This window comes from Tachysurus fulvidraco, chromosome 13 (genome assembly GCF_022655615.1).
Source record: "Tachysurus fulvidraco isolate hzauxx_2018 chromosome 13, HZAU_PFXX_2.0, whole genome shotgun sequence".
NCBI classification, from domain to species: domain Eukaryota; kingdom Metazoa; phylum Chordata; class Actinopteri; order Siluriformes; family Bagridae; genus Tachysurus; species Tachysurus fulvidraco.
In genome coordinates this window covers 25,300,315-25,318,027 of record NC_062530.1, presented here as the reverse complement: position 1 = coordinate 25,318,027, position 17,713 = coordinate 25,300,315, and the positions used below count along the sequence as shown (strand labels likewise).

The 17,713-nt window shown below is 39.3% G+C and overlaps 2 protein-coding genes across 2 annotated transcripts; both read right to left on the bottom strand.

Moving 5' to 3' along the window:
• Nucleotides 1-4,421: 4,421 nt before the first annotated feature.
• LOC113652564 (extracellular calcium-sensing receptor-like) lies at nt 4,422-7,575 on the bottom strand. The gene is made up of 6 exons (XM_047822816.1): nt 7,376-7,575; nt 6,962-7,253; nt 5,999-6,811; nt 5,694-5,921; nt 5,438-5,561; nt 4,422-5,335 (listed from the first exon to the last, which is right to left on the bottom strand). Exons 1-6 carry the CDS (start codon nt 7,573-7,575, stop codon nt 4,422-4,424), a joined length of 2,571 nt encoding a protein of 856 aa, XP_047678772.1.
• A 6,494-nt stretch (nt 7,576-14,069) lies between these two features.
• Nucleotides 14,070-17,237, bottom strand: LOC113652563 (extracellular calcium-sensing receptor-like). The gene is made up of 6 exons (XM_027161682.2): nt 17,032-17,237; nt 16,619-16,910; nt 15,647-16,462; nt 15,342-15,569; nt 15,086-15,209; nt 14,070-14,983 (listed from the first exon to the last, which is right to left on the bottom strand). The coding sequence occupies exons 1-6, from the start codon at nt 17,235-17,237 to the stop codon at nt 14,070-14,072; spliced, it is 2,580 nt and encodes an 859-aa protein (XP_027017483.2).
• Between the last annotated feature and the right edge of the window lie 476 nt (nt 17,238-17,713).

Genomic DNA, 17,713 nt, shown 5'->3' with positions numbered 1-17,713 from the left:
AGGTTAAGTCATGCCTTGCCGAAGAAGGCACTCAACGTCTCTTCTTCCCAAGATGGCTGAGGAAGATAGGAACAAGCCCCAGCATCCCCAGACCATTTTACACCTGCACAATAAAGAGCATCCTGATGGGCTGCACCACTGTCTTGTTCGGAAACAGCACGCTGGCAACCATAAAGTTCTGGAAGGGTTGCGCGTACCGCCAGCCACATTGTCGGAGGTGAGCTTCCCTCCCTCCAGGACATCTGCACCAGGCAGCGTATAAGGAAAGCCCGGAGGATCATCATGACTCCACACACCCGTCCCTCTTTCTACTCCCTCAGGAAGACGTCTCCGCAGCATCCAATCATGCACTAGCCAACCGAGGGATAGCTTTCAACTTACTGCTTACAACTTACAAGCTTCCCCTGCTGCACTAGCTGAGTGGATATACTACATGCTCGTTGCAAATATGTCGCCATCCGCTTAGCTCAGGGGAAGCTTCCCCTGCTGCACTATCTGAGTGGATATACTACATGCTCGTTGCACATATGTCGCCATCCGCTCAGCTCAGGGGAAGCTTCCCCTGCTGCACTTAGCTGAGTGGATATACTACATGCTCATTGCAAATATGCACCATCCGCTCAGCTCAGGGAAAGCTTCCCCTGCTGCACTAGCTGAGTGGATATACTACATGCTCGTTGCAAATATGCCGCCATCCGCTCAGCTCAGGGGAAGCTTCCCCTGCTGCACTAGCTGAGTGGATATACTACATGCTCATTGCTAGATTAGCATATGCACAACATGCCGTCGCTATATTATTGCCACGGGGCGTATCCCGCTCCCTCCGTGCAAATATGCCGCCATTTGCTCGTGCAAGTAGTATGTTCGAATACCAAGTCCCATGAGCAACTAGAGTCCTCTACAGGGTTCATGCTTCCCCTACCTGTTCCCACTATAGACTAGCTTATATACTACATGCTCATCGTTTCATCGCTGCCGCAGGGGCGTATGATGCTTCCCCCTCTATGACTCACACTCGGCTCTACAGACTACAGCAACTTTCTTGTCGCAATATGCTGCTTCGCTCAGCCCAGGATGACCTTCCCCTATCACTGTTTAGGTGGAAGTACTGGCTTCATACTGCAACATCTTTTTCTTCCCTCAGGATGTCGAAACCAAGCTTCATGAGAAACCAGAGTTCCACAGGATGCATGCTCCCCTACCCATCATTTTATTATTAGTGGATGTGCAACATGCTCATTCATAGCGCTGCGCAGGAGTGCATCATGCCCCCCTTTGCTCCACACTCGCTTTAACCGACCCAGCAACGTTCTCGTTGCATTATGCGTCTTTCGCTCAACCAGGACGACGCTCCTCCGATCTTTGATCAGTTCCGGATGAACAGCTTCACACTGCTACAGTTATGTTGGGGGTTTTTCCCCTTGGCACATTATTTTGTTTTGGGGGTCTATTCTATTTTCTAGTCGCTGCTCTCCCCGCTCTGTCCATGCATGCGCCATACCGCCAACACTAACTGTATGCATATCATCTAATTCCCTTTGACAAAGTGGTCCTGACAGAAATCAAGCTTCGCGTTAGTTCTGGCAGGCCACGTCGTCAAGCGTGCATCAGCTGTTAATCAGCTGTCCACGACGTGCACCAATCCGGTTACAACATCCGTATTACCCGACCATTTAAATTCCCATTCATAGAGCCGTTCAGCGCTTCGCTGCTGCCGCGATCTAAACTCCCTCCTCCAACCCCGACTCACGCCGGAACCCGTGTTCGCTGTACCAGTTGTCTCAAATCTCCACATATTTTTATCTCTCTCTCCCTCTCTCTAATTATTTAATTATCTATCTATCCATTCATTTATTACTTTCCAAAAATATGTAAATGAGCTTATCAACACTATGCATGCTAATGGTTCTGTTAGAGGGGGTCTATTCTATTTTCTAGTTGCTGCTCTCCCCGCTCTGTCCATGCATGCGCATGGACGGGCACGTGGATTCTTGCCCAGAACAGAACCATACCGCCAACACTAACTGTATGCATATCATCTAATTTCCTTTGACAAAGTGGTACTGACAGAACTGAAATTTTGCAGCAGTTCTAGCAGGGGAGCCCTAAGCACATGCTGTGTCTTTCAATAGACATCTGATTGGGGGAGGCTAAAAAGGAGAAGTTCGGCACAAAGTGTCTTTGATATCCCAGCAGTCCCAGTCCCTGCTTTTTAGTTGTCAGATGGGGTGGTTATACACAACCTCAATTTTCTTCTCTTGTAGCATCAGCAAACCCTGGCCAATGTGGTATTCCAGGTAGTTTGCCTTGGTCAGCCACAGATAGCACGTCTTCAGATTGGAAGTGACCCTGCCTTCCGGGGAGCCCCCTAGGACCTCCCCCAAATGGTGGAGTTATTCACAATGTTGTCTAGATAGGCTTCAGTGTATGGATAATGGGGACACACAAATATGTCGGGAACATTGTGAGCACCCTGTGCAGCCCAAACGGAAGATTCTGACATTGCCAATGTGCACATCTTCAGCACCACCACTGTCCACTGCTGTTAACTCTGCTGACTCACGACTGTATAGCAATGCATAGCTAGTACCACATCATCAAGTTTGCTGATGACACAAACATGGTCATGATGAGTCAGCATACAGAGAGGAGGTGAAACATCTAAATGCCTGGTGCAGAGCAAACGCCCTATTAGTGTCATAACACATGCTGCATCTGCAAAACCAACAGCATTGTGTATGACCCCACACACCCGTCACACACACTGAACACTGTGAACTACAATGGACTGTATGTAATAACCTTATTATCCAGCAAATCAGGATATTTTGTTTGTCTATTCATGAAAATGTATTTTACTTCACTATATTTATGAATTAAGTCATTTCATGTTTTTATTACATTATAAATAATTACATAATTTCAAGTTTTTTTCTATAAAGTTAAAAACCGATATATAAATACAAGATAAATTCATAGTTCATTTACAGTATAAGATGAAAAAACCCAGATACATTTCATTTGTTGTTATCCCATGATTCTCTGAGTGTACTACATAAGACAGGAAGCGTAGAAAAAGTGAGAAGGAAAATCAAAAAAGCGTGAAGTACTGAACGTGTGATGTTGATGGCTGTGTCCAGGAAAATAGTTGGAAAAAAGGCTTGGAGATGCATTTCAGCAAGCTTTTAAAAAAAGTTCCTTGATATCGTGGACCGCAGAGGAGTTTGTGGCCAACCCTTGCTGAGAGGGAGTGAGCTGAATTGTGTTTCCAAAAATGGAGCTGAGAGAGCTAAGCTAAGCTAAAGTTAGCATTGCCGTGTCTGTGGTAATTACCTCAGGAGAGCCGAACAGGAGGAGAGACGGTGTTGCCGCCGGAGATTCAGCACTCACCTGCGTTGAGGCCAACTGTGTGCACATCTCCATTGCTCCTTAAACCGTAAGGACGAGGGGTTTGTCATGATAAATGTCCCTCTCAATCCCATATTAGGGCCTGAACTTAGTGTCTAGAATGCATGCCAGTTGGAAAAGAATGAGTGACACTGAGTCTTCAGTCCTTTAACCCTCTTTCTTTAACTCTTGGAACCATCCCTTATTTTTGACTGAGGTGTACAGTATGATAACCCAGGCATTCCAATGCCTTTCCTTCTGCACTTCCATATTACATTTATCAATGCTAAATATTTGTTAATCATATTTGTTACTTATAGTCCCTATTTACATCTTACAAAAGTGCTTGACCTGCTGAAAATGTGCTCATATTATAGTCTGGAAATTGTTCAGAAGGCACTCATGAATAATAAATATAATGTGAGACAAATGTAAACATATGTGAGATTAACGTAAAAAGGCTGATGAGCAATAATTTGCTTCGTGCTAGTTTATTACAGGGTACTAAAATTAAGATTAAGTTTTTGGGGAATATTTCTGGACAGTTAATCTGCTCAGTTTGTCAAAGATATTTTGCATTTGGGCAAATTTCCATACTGTAATGTTACACCACAAAGATAGAAAAACTGCCCCTTACACTCCTTGGGTACATTTACTTTTATTGATGATAAGCCGTTGACATTGTACTGAGATGTGTGTGGAGTGATTCTTAAGATATATTCTATTGGACAGATTACAGAAAATGACTTAAAAAACCTACTATTTTTTCAGATATTATTTTTGAGGGCAAATGGCCACAAAATATGTGAAAACATTCATTGATTGATTGTCACCATATTTCTTTTACTAACTGCTAACCATATATAAATAGCTCTGCAAAGTCAGTTAAAATATTCCAGTGTATGTACCACAGTTACTGAAGTTATACATCTTTAGACTAAACTATTTTTAAAGCTTTAGTTTAAATTAAGTAATATATGTAAAGAACATGTATTAATATAATCAGATATTTTTATTGGTGAAGATTTGGAAAGCTAAAATTCTTTAACAGATGCTTTAGCCATCATTTGCTTCTTTGTATTCTTTTCTGGTTTCAGTATGATTATATAACACTTTGGAACAAATATGCAGAAGAGTAAACCAGAGCTTGATGCTAAAATAGCAAATATCTCTACAGCTACAGTGAATTTTCCAGGAGAGCTGACATAAGCAGGAATAAAAGTGAACCAAACTGCACAGAATATAAGTATGCTGAATGTGATGAATTTGGCTTCATTGAAATTGTCAGGCAACTTCCGGGCCAGAAAAGCCAAGATAAAACACAAAAGAGCCAAAAGTCCTATATAACCCAGAACAGCCCAGAAACCTATAACTGAGCCTACATGACATTCTAATATAATCTTTTCCTTGTAGTAGTTCATATTTTTGTAGGGAAAAGGAGGAGATATTGTTAACCAAAGTACACAAATAATAACCTGTACAAGAGTGAAGGTAAGTACACTGAGTCTCTGCTGTAGAGGCCCAAACCATTTCATGACATTACTGCCTGGAAGTGTAGCCCTGAAGGCCATTAACACCACTACAGTTTTCCCCAGAACACAGGAGATACAGAGGACAAAGGTGATCCCAAATGCTGTGTGACGCAGCATACAGGACCACTCAGAGGGCTGACCAATGAATGTGACTGAACAGAGGAAACACAGAGTAAGAGAAAAGAGAAGCAAGAAACTCAGTTCAGAATTATTTGCTCTAACAATTGGTGTGTCCTTGTGTTTAAAGAAAGTTACAGCAACGCAGATAGTGAACAAAGCTCCTAACAAAGAAAATGATACAAGAATGATTCCCATTATTTCCTCAAATGACAGGAATTCCACAAGCTTTAAGACACAGTTATCCTTCTTTTCATTAGACCACAGTTCAGGAGGGCACTTGATGCAAGATATAGAATCTAAAGAGAAACCATTGGTCATTTACATGCATATTGCCTTGTATTATTTATTTATTTATTTGGGTTCTGTGTTCATTATTTAAAAAACACTATTCATTATACCTGTAGTATTGCTGATTTCTCCCTCTGCACATGGTATACAGTCAAAACAGCAGATTGGCTTTCCTTTTTGTACAGCCTTCCTGGTACCTGGGGGGCAACTTGGACTACACACAGAGACTGGCACCTGCAAAACATTAAGTGTAAATAATTATAAGGTATTTTCACCAACAATTCTTTATTGCATTTCAGTAACAACAAGGTGCTGTATTAATAAATACACCATACAAAATCTATATTCATAGAAATTGTTATTTACCTCTGCTTTGTTGTGGGCCCAGACTATACTTTTGTTGTTAAGTGACAGCTGAAGGTGTGTTTGCAGAGAGGCATCATAGAAGCCAACTTTAACAAATACTGTTTTACCATCGTTACCTTGCTGCCAGTTCAGCACATCATAACGTGCTGCTGGGTCTCCATTTTTATCAAAGAATACATCCTCTCCTGTTGTAGTCGTGAAACGGATTTTCTTCAACTCATTTACTATCTAAAGGAACCAGTGCATACTTTTAAGTTATTTGTACAAGTAAAAATATTTTCACAAGTTTATTTTGTTACACTTACCTTCCATTGTTGCTGGTTATCTACTAGGGTTGTACACACATTAGCACCTTCTGGTCCACTGTCCATCTCTGAACATCCATAACTATGTAGGGCATAAGCCACAGCATACACAGCCTTGTAAACATTATTTGCAACTCGCAAGTCTGATACATCTGTATAAATGTTTTGAACATGACTGAGGCTTTCATTGCCCTTGCACAATCGTTTAAGCTCAGTATTGTCTTCTGTGGGAAACTTACAATCAAATATAGTCTCCCACAACTCTTTGTAAATAGCTACATCAGACATTGGATTAAGCTTACTCAGAAAAGACCCTAGGCCATTGATTTTCGTGTTTGGGATAGCAAAACCCACAGAACCTTTCAGGATATGTTGCCATTCAGCTTTGGAAGCATTTAAATCGGAGATCCAGGACTCACTTCCAATCCACTGAAACCCAGTCATGTTCTGCAAGACCATTTCCCTCAGAAGAAAACCAAAGTCAGAGTATGAAACAAAAGCTACAATCACTTTGGAGGTTGAAGCCTTGATCATTTCGACTACATTGAGAATTTTGTCTCTGGAATCTGTCTTAAAAAATGCTTTGGAATACTCAATACAGATTCCCTCTTCTTTGGCAGCACTGATAAATGCACTTATGCCATTATTCCCATAGTCATTATCACTGCACAAGGCCCCCACCCAGGTCCATCCAAAATGTTTGACGAGCTTTGCCAAAGCTCTGCTTTGATAGTAATCACTTGGAATCGTTCTGAAGAAAGATGGGTGTGTTTTTTTGTCACTTAGGCATGCACATGATGCAAAATGACTAACCTGTAATAAATGTATTTGGTTTAAATATAAACTGTAGATAATACAACTTGGTATGTTTCTATTTCATGAGAATCTTTACAAATTTCCTACATAAAATGCAATGCAAATTTAATTTCAATGTAATGGATGTTTATAATTTAAAAGATTTACCACAGGAATATTCATAGGTCCCACTGTAGTAGAGATGGCAATAGTCGGGGTAGATGATGATTGTCCTATAATTGCTTGAACAGTGTCAGGTTTGGAACAGTGCACTGAAGTTGTATTTTCTCCATGACCATTGACTAGTGACAAGGCAGCTCTTGTGGTCATTTCAATTGATCCACATACATCATAGATTTTATAACCTAAATTGATGCCAGGAAGAATATCACTTCTGTTGTTGATTTCTTCAATTGCGAATACCATTGTTTGTGCACTTTGAAATTCTCTAAGGTCAAAACTTTGGAACAAAGTCACAATAAAAATCAAAATAATTTTTAAAAAAGTTACAATGCAAATAATTAAGAAATATGCTTTTAACACAACTTCATTCATTTTGAAATTCTTGTAATGCACACTCACCTTATGCATTCTGCTTTCTTGGGCCCTGATGTGAATGTTTGTGTTGGCTGCTCCCATTTGTCGTAGAAGGAAAACATCCCACCAATCAACATATGCCCATCTTTACTGAGTGTAGGAGGATTGGGCAGTCCGTAGATGCTGCATGGAGGATCAGTTGCTCTCACCTGAGTGAACAGAAGCCATGTGTGCAAGAAACTCATTCTCATCCCTCCCAAAGCACCTAGAACTCTAGGTTATATAATCCTTTTTAAGTCCCCCAATACCTACACGTCAAGGTGTAGTGATTACTTATGCATATGTACTAGCTCATAAATTTGCATTTTGTATTATATCTTCTAAAATCCCCCTGTAATATTCCAATTGATTCTGTACATAGATTTGTATTGAATTGGTGGTCAGAGTAGGACATGACTCAAATTGTACATAGACACAGGCAAACAAAAAATACATAAGTATTCAAATCCTTTTGCAACAACAATAAAGTTCAAATGCACTGAAGTTGTATTTTCACTATGCCCATTGACTAAGGACAAGGCCTTTCTTGTGGCCACATCAGATATTCCAGTGAGGAAGAATATCACTTCTGTTGTTGATCCATGTCCTAATGTGTTCTTTGTGAAAGAGAAATATTGTGACATTCAAGTTAATTGCTGAATATTATTTCAACATAAGAAGGAAACTTGTGAAACTGATCACTTAGCATAAAAAGTGTAAAAGCATATGAGGTATGACAATCAAGTATCATTTTCTATTCAAGTTAATGCCTTCATGGAGATTATCAAGAAGGAATTAAAGATAGACAACAAACAACAGTTGAATAGCTCCTTTACCGTTCAAGTTTCCACAATGGCTTCTCAATAACAGACCATAAGCAGTAAAATCAATGAATTCTCTTGTTCCTAACTTTCAAAAGAAACCAGAACAAAACAGCTTTGTGGAAATAAAAATTTAATTGAACCTGCTCCTTGTCTTAGCAAGGGAGAGAAGTGTTGATATTCACCCCATTTGAAGTTTATTATCTTAAAAACAAACATACAGTATCATAGATTTCTTTGACAGTAATGCATGTTTTAACGACATTTCAATGAAGTATGTTTTATTAACAGGGTCAGATTTCAATAACATGCTTGTACTGTTGTGCTTCTGCTAAGAAGCAGTGGCTTTCACATCAGTAAAAATGGCTATAGATCTACTGAAGAGAACTCAAAGCATTCTCACAAATCAATCTTGAGGATATACAAGAATAACGTCAACAGAAAAGAAATCTTGGATGCCTTTCCTTCTGCTAGAACTGCTGCAAAATACTGCTGCAGGACATAGAGATAAATTTTGCTTTGCTTTGCATGTCCTGATCAAGCCATACCAAAACTGAAATTTTGCAGCAGTTCTAGCAGGGGAGCCCTAAGCACATGCTGTCTCTTTCAATAGACATCTGATTGGGGGAGGCTAAAAAGGAGAAGTTCGGCACAAAGTGTCTTTGATATCCCGGCAGTCCCAGTCCCTGCTTTTTAGTGGTCAGATGGGGTGGTTATACACAACCTCAATTTTCTTCTCTTGTGGCATCAGCAAACCCTGGCCAATGTGGTATTCCAGGTAGTTTGCCTTGGTCAGCCACAGATAGCACTTCTTCAGATTGGATGTGACCCTGCCTTCTGGAGAGCCCCCTAGGACCTCCCCCAAATGGTGGAGTTTGCTGATGACACGAACATGGTCATGATGAGTTAGCATACAGAGAGGAGGTGAAACATCTAAATGCCTGGTGCAGAGCAAACGCCCTGTTCTGAAGTTTAAAAAAAGTAAAGAGATGGTTGTTGACGTGAGGAGAACACAGAGCGGCCACTCTCCACTGAACATCGACGGATCTTCCATGGAGATCGTCAAGAGCAGTGGTCCCCAACCTTTTTTTCGCCTCGGACCGGTCAATGTTTGATCATTTTACTGCGGCCCGCTGGGGGTGGGTGGCGGCTATACAATTAAATAAAAATTAAAAATTTTAATTTAATTCTATTTAAACATGCCTTTTTAACTCACTACAACGCTAAATCAATGAGAACCCTGAGCTTGTTTCTTTGCAACGAGACGGTTCCATCTGGGGTAATAGGAGACAATGACACCCGAAGTGTGTTGCTTATGTCCAGTTTATTCCGTTGTTTTGTTTTGGTTGCCGTCACTCCAGAAAACCCCGCTTCATACAGATAGCATGTCGGAAATGGCAATAGGGATTTAAGTGCTTTGGTGGCAATCTCAGGATATTCCGACATCCCAGTCAGCAAATTTCCTTTGGCCCAGATTTGGGCCAGATAAACAGCTGAGCTGTGGCCCAGATTAGTTTGTGTTTGTTGGCCCAGATATGGCCCACATCTCCTTTTGCCAAAACTGAACCAAAGCAGAGCCATAAGTTTACCAAGCATGAGCCAAATGTAATTTATGTGGCCCAAATATGGCACACCTCTTCTTTGCCAAAACTGAACCAAAGCAGTGCCACAAGTCCACCAAACATGAGCCAAATGTAATTTTATGTGGCCCAAATATGGAACACCTCTTCTTTGAAAGAACTGAACCAAAGGAGTGCCATAACTCCACCAAACATGAGACAAATAATACAATTTAATGTGGCCCAAATATGAGCCTTATATGCAATTTTAGTATGGTTGAGTTCTGTTAAAATCTATTGGCCCATATGTGCCACACATGCAGCTGACAGTATGTAAAAGTCTTATTAACTTAAAAGTAAATGAAACACTCAACAACAAATGTACTCATGTACAAATGTACAAATTTACTTCAAAACAAGTGTTTAAATAATTACAGCTTTAAGAGTAAACATAAGAATACATTTAAGAAATGTATTCAACTCAGAGTAATAAAAATCACAGAAAAAAAAATACAAAAAAATCAGATTAACTTGTACAGAGAACTTAAATTGAGAAATTGAGTTTTGATGTGCCTAATGAGGGTCGGCAGTGTTTTGTTGGGCCTTGTGTTTCTTCATTCGCTCCCTGCTACCCCCCTCTCGGTCTCTGCAATAAAGATGAATTTAAATAATGCTAGCAGCAATACAATATGGAAGTTAGAGCTGGAGGATAATGGGGAAAAAAATCATTTAACATGAATTTCCTCCTTTAATATTTTAATTGCAATAATTAACCACCTCTGATTGACCAAAAAATTTTTTCCAGTATATTTTCGAAAGGAATTGCAAATTGTATTTTTCAATATGTTGGCCATAATAATACCATAATTTCTTATGACAAATTATTTAGATTTTGTTTTTAGAATATATTTTTAGAATACTTTTTCACCAACTGGTTAAAATTTACACTGCATGTATTCTGCTTTAAAATAGACATGCATGACTTTCAGTGCATAAGAGAGATTCCAAGGGACCGTCTGCAAAGTGCAAATCCCAAAAAGCGAATACTGTACTGTCACCAAATTCAGCTCACACATCACTGATGTCCTGATAGTTATACTACAACACTTACTTGGAGGAAATATTTTCATATAAAAAAAAACCCATAAAAATTGTACAAAAAGACATTCCTCCCAAGTTGACTGTTTTTAGTATTCGCTTTTCGGGTTTTGCACTTTGCAGACGGTCCCTTGGTTCACACATAGAGACATTTATTTTGTCCACCGTGGAGGAAAGCTAATTTTGAGGAAAATTGGGTTGTAGCTGCCTCTCTACATTACTACGATAGAACAGAGGTGTTATTTGTGTAGTATCAGCATTTAGCTCAGGAGTTATTGACTTGGGAAACTCCAATCTGTGATTATGCGGCCAACTTTACTTAAATACTGTTGATTTATAGACAAAAACATCGGAATTTAAAACGCCAAGCCAGCGGAGCCCTAGTGTACATTAAACTGTATTGTTAAACTGAGGAAAATATTCGCTAATTTGACCCCTTCCTCAATTAAACTAATATCTTAATATCTTAACTTAATAACATGCAATATTGACACATAATGCTGCATATTTCAATTATATGACTGTAAAGTGGCAATCACTTACCTGAACGTAGCTTACACAGTCGTGAGGAAAGCAGAAATACCGCCCACTGCCCGAGTCTCAGTCACATTCGCGCCATAGTCTCACTCCACCAATAGGAGGGAAGATGCATAGCAACCTGAGGTGTGGAACGGAGGATGTCTGCCGCACTTGATTTCAGGATTCCTGTGTTTTTCCACGTATAAGCCAAAGGTTTACCACAAGTCCATGTTTCTCACTGTGTGCCATAGCTCAACCACATATGTTTCTCATGTGTTCATTGTTATCTGGGCCATATACCTCAAAATGAGTTGTGAACCAATTTTAAAGTTATGGCAAAACAAATATGGCCACAATTTGGCCCATATCTGTATAGCCATGCCACATCTAGGCCATATGTGCCAGATAATACCCACATGTGGCCCAAATGTAATTGCTATCTGGGATGACTTTAATCCAGAACACCGGCAGAGTTTCTAACTTTCTAACGCCGTTTGTTTCGTACTCATTTTTGCTAATTTGTGGGTTAAATTTGAGCAAACACAATATACACATACACCAAGCATTGTTAAACATGAGAAAGTACCGGTGAACAGAGAGAAGAGCGATACACACCTTCTACACGCCGCTCAGCTCCAGACGTCAGCTAAACCCGGCCCGATAGCATGATATTTTGCGCATGCGCGGTATTTTTTGCGGCTTTGGGTGATGTCTCAGCTCCCGGTTAACCTCTCGTCCATGGAAAGTCGCACAAACCCGAGAGAAATACACCACAGTAAATAAAATGGAAATAATTTAATGTTTCTTGGGCGGCCTGGTACCATTTGGTCCACGGACCAGTACCGGTCCGCGGCCCGGGGGTTGGGGACCACTGGTCAAGAGCACCAATTTGTTCATGTGTCAGAGAAACTCACCTAGTCAAGCAGCACCAGCTACATCAGTACAAAAGCACATTCGTACCTATTAGTGTAATAACACATGCTGCATCTGCAAAACCAACAGCATTGTGTATAACCCCACCCACCCGTCACACACACTGAACACTGTGAACTACAATGGACTGTATGTAATAACCTTATTATCCAGCAAATCAGGATATTTTGTTTGTCTTTTATTCATGAAAATGTATTTTATTTCACTATATTAATGAATTAAGTCATTTCATGTTTTTATTACATTATAAATAATTACATAATTTCAAGTTTTTTTTCTATAAAGTTAAAAACCGATATACTGTATAAATACAAGATAAATTCATAGTTCATTTACAGTATAAGATGAAAAAACCCAGATACATTTCATTTGTTGTTATCCCATGATTCTCTGAGTGTACTACATAAGACAGGAAGCGTAGAAAAAGTGAGAAGGAAAATCAAAAAAGCGTGAAGTACTGAACGTGTGATGTTGATGGCTGTGTCCAGGAAAATAGTTAGAAAAAGGGCTTGGAGATGCATTTCAGCAAGCTTTGAAAAAATGTTGCTTGATTCAGTGGACCGCAGAGGAGCTTGTGGCCAACCTTCGCTGAGAGGGAGTGAGCTGAATTGTGTTTAAAAAAGACGGAGCTGAGAGAGCTAAGCTAAGCTAAAGTTAGCATTGCCGTTTCTGTGGTAATTACCTCAGGAGAGCCGAACAGGAGGAGAGACGGTGTTGCCGCCGGAGATTCAGCACTCACCTGCCTTGAGGCCAACTGTGTGCACATCTCCATTGCTCCTTAATCCGTAAGGATGAGGGGTTTGTCATGCTAAATGTCCCTCTAAATTCCATATTAGGGCCTGAACTTAGTGTCTAGAATGCATGCCAGTTGGAAAAGAATGAGTGACACTGAGTCTTCAGTCCTTTAACCCTCTTTCTTTAACTCTTGGAACCATCCCTTATTTTTGACTGAGGTGTACAGTATGATAACCCAGGCATTCCAATGCCTTTCCTTCTGCACTTCCATATTACATTTATCAATGCTAAATATTTGTTAATCATATTTGTTACTTATAGTCCCTATTCACATCTTACAAAAGTGCTTGACCTGCTGAACAGGTGCTCATATTATGGTCTGGAAATTGTTCAGAAGGCACTCATGAATAATAAATATAATGTGAGACAAATGTAAACATATGTGAGATTAACGTAAAAAAGCTGATGAGCAATAATTTGATTCGTGCTAGTTTATTACAGGGTACTAAAATTAAGATTAAGATTTTGGGGAATATTTCTGGACAGTTAACCTGCTCAGTTTGTCACAGATATTTTGCATTTGGGCAAATTTCCATACTGTAATGTTACACCACAAAGATAGAAAAACTGCCCCTTACACTCCTTGGGTACATTTACTTTTATTGATGATAAGCCGTTGACATTGTACTGAGATGTGTGTGGAGTGATTCTTAAGATATATTCTATTGGACAGATTACAGAAAATGACTTAAAAAACCTACTATTTTTTCAGATATTATTTTTGAGGGCAAATGGCCACAGAATATGTGAAAACATACATTGATTGATTGTCACCATATTTCTTTTACTAACCGCTAACCATATATAAATAGCTCTGCAAAGTCAGTTAAAATATTCCAGTGTATGTACCACAGTTACTGAAGTTATACATCTTTAGACTAAACTATTTTTAAAACTTTAGTTTAAATTAAGTAATATATGTAAAGAACATGTATTAATATAATCAGATATTTTTATTGGTGAAGATTTGGAAATCTAAAATTCTTTAACAGATGCTTTAGCCATCATTTGCTTCTTTGTATTCTTTTCTGGTTTCAGTATGATTATATAACACTTTGGAACAAATATGCAGAAGAGTAAACCAGAGCTTGATGCTAAAATAGCAAATATCTCTACAGCTACAGTGAATTTTCCAGGAGAGCTTACATAAGCAGGAATAAATGTGATCCAAACTGCACAGAATATGAGTATGCTGAATGTGATGAATTTGGCTTCATTGAAATTGTCAGGCAACTTCCGGGCCAGAAAAGCCAAGATAAAACACAAAAGAGCCAAAAGTCCTATATAACCCAGCACAGCCCAGAAACCTATAACTGAGCCTACATGACATTCTAATATAATCTTTTCCTTGTAGTAGTTCATATTTTTGTAGGGAAAAGGAGGAGATATTGTTAACCAAAGTATACAAATAATAACCTGTACAAGAGTGAAGGCAAGTACACTGAGTCTCTGCTGTAGAGGCCCAAACCATTTCATGACATTACTGCCTGGAAGTGTAGCCCTGAAGGCCATTAACACCACTACAGTTTTCCCCAGAACACAGGAGATACAGAGGACAAAGGTGATCCCAAATGCTGTGTGACGCAGCATACAGGACCAATCAGAGGGCTGACCAATGAATGTGACTGAACAGAGAAAACACAGAGTAAGAGAAAAGAGAAGCAAGAAACTCAGTTCGGAATTATTTGCTCTAACAATTGGTGTGTCCTTGTGTTTAAAGAAAGTTACAGCAACGCAGATAGTGAACAAAGCTCCTAACAAAGAAAATGATACAAGAATGATTCCCATTAACTCCTCAAATGACAGGAATTCCACCAACTTTAAGACACAGTTATCCTTCTTTTCATTAGACCACAGTTCAGGAGGGCACTTGATGCAAGATATAGAATCTAAAGAGAAACCATTGGTCATTTACATGCATATTGCCTTGTATTATTTATTTATTTATTTGGGTTCTGTGTTCATTATTTAAAAAACACTATTCATTATACCTGTAGTATTGCTGATTTCTCCCTCTGCACATGGTATACAGTCAAAACAGCAGATTGGCTTTCCTTTTTGTACAGCCTTCCTGGTACCTGGGGGACAACTTGGACTACACACAGAGACTGGCACCTGCAAAACATTAAGTGCAAATAATTATAAAGTATTTTCTGAAACAATTATTTATTGAATTTCAGTAATAATAAGGTGCTGTATTTATGAATATACAATATAAAATCAATATTCATAGAAACTGTTATTTACCTCTGCTTTGTTGTGTGCCCAGACTATACTTTTGTTGTTAATTGACAGCTGAAGGTGTGTTTGCAGAGAGGCATCATAGAAGCCAACTTTAAGAAATATTGTTTTACCGTCGTTACCTTGCTGCCAGTTCAGCACATCATAACGTGCTGCTGGGTCTCCATTCTTATCAAAGAATACATCCTCTCCTGTTGTAGTCATGAAACGGATTTTCTTCAACTCATTTACTATCTAAAGGTACCAGTGAATACTTTTAAGTTATGTGTACAAGTAAAAAAAAATTCACAAGTTTATTTTGTTACACTTACCTTCCATGGTTGCTGGTTATCTGCTAGGATTGTACACACATTAGCACCTTCTGGTCCACTGTCTATCTCTGAACATCCATAACTGTTATGTAGGGCATAAGCCACAGCATACACAGCCTTGTAAACATTATTTGCAACTCGCAAGTCTGATACATCTGTATACATATTTTGAACATGACTGAGGCTTTCATTGCCCTTGCACAATCGTTTAAGCTCAGTATTGTCTTCTGTGGGAAACTTACAATCAAATACAGTCTCCCATAACTCTTTGTAAAAAGCTACATCAGACATTGGATTAAGCTTACTCAGAAAAGACCCTAAGCCATTGATTTTCGTGTTTGGGGTACCAAAACCCAGAGAACCTTTCAGAATATGTTGCCATTCAGCTTTGGAAGTATTTAAATCGGAGATCCAGGACTCACTTCCTATCCACTGAAACCCAGTCATGTTCTGCAAGACCATTTCCCTCAGAAGAAAACCAAAGTCAGTGTATGAAACAAAAGCTACAATCACTTTGGCGGTTGAAGCCTTGATAATTTCAACTACATTGAGAATTTTGTCTCTGGAGTCTGTCTTAATAAATGCTTTGGAATATTCAATACAGATTCCCTCTTCTTTGGCTGCACTGATAAATGCACTTATACCATTATTCCCATAGTCATTATCACTGCACAAGGCCCCCACCCAGGTCCATCCAAAATTTTTGACGAGCTTTGCCAAAGCTCTGCTCTGGTGGTAATCACTTGGAATCGTTCTGAAGAAAGATGGGTGTTTTTTTTTGTCACTTAGGCATGCACATGATGCAAAATGACTAACCTGTAATAAATGTATTTGGTTTAAATATTGTAAAAATTAAATATGTAACTGTACATAATAACATTTGGTATGTTTCTATTTCATTAGAATCTTTACAAATTTCCTACAAAAAATTTAATTTCAGTGTAATGCATGTTTATAATTTAAAAGATTTACCACAGGAATATTCATAGGTCCCACTGCAGTAGAGATGGCAATAGCCATGGTAGATGATGATTGTCCTATAATTGCTTGAACAGTGCCAGGTTTGGAGCAGTGCATTGAAGTTGTATTTTCTCCATGACCATTGACTAGGGACAAGGCAGCTCTTGTGGTCATTTCAACTGATCCACATACATCATAGATTTTATAACCTAATTTGATGCCAGGAAGAATATCACTTCTGTTGTTGATTTCTTCAATTGCGAATACCATTGTTTGTGCACTTTGAAATTCTTTGAGAGTCAAACTGTACAGAAAAAAAAAAAAATCATAATCAGTATAAATTTTGTAAGTTTTATAATGACAATCATGTTTAAATATATGTTTGATTGAAATGATCCCAATGACTTATCCTTATGCCCCCTCACCTTGATTGTATGCATTCTCCTTTCTTGGGCCCTGATATGAATGTTTGTGCTGGCTGCTCCCATTTGCTGTGGATGGAAAAAATCCCCCCAATCAGAATATTCCCATCTTTACTGAGTTGGGGAGGATTGGGCAGTCCTTGTATGCTGCAGGGAGGATCAGCTGCTCTCACCTGAGTGAATAGAAGCCATGTGTGCAAGAAACTCATTTTCATCTCACCCAAAACACCCAGACCTCTAGGCTTTTATATAATCCTTTTTAGCTCCCAGAATTCCTAGATGTCAATATGTGGTTTTTACACACACACACACACACACACACACACACACACACACACACACACACGCACACACGCACACATGTATAAGCTACGTAGATAGATTTGGGCATTTCCCAAAATCTGCATAGCCACAGCCAGAGAATGTACATATAAAATGCCACAATGGCCAAATCCCTTAATGTTTGCCCATTAGTTTATACTGTATATTATCTTGCCCTTTTTTTAATATTTATCTATGTTCATGGATTAAACAGAAGAACAGTGATGTGACATACGGCTAAGTACGGTGACCCATACTCAGAATTCGTTCTCTGCATTTAACCCATCCAAAGTGCACACACACAGCAGTGAACACACAACCAGAGCAGTGGGCAGCCATTTATGCTGCGGCGCCCGGGGAGCAG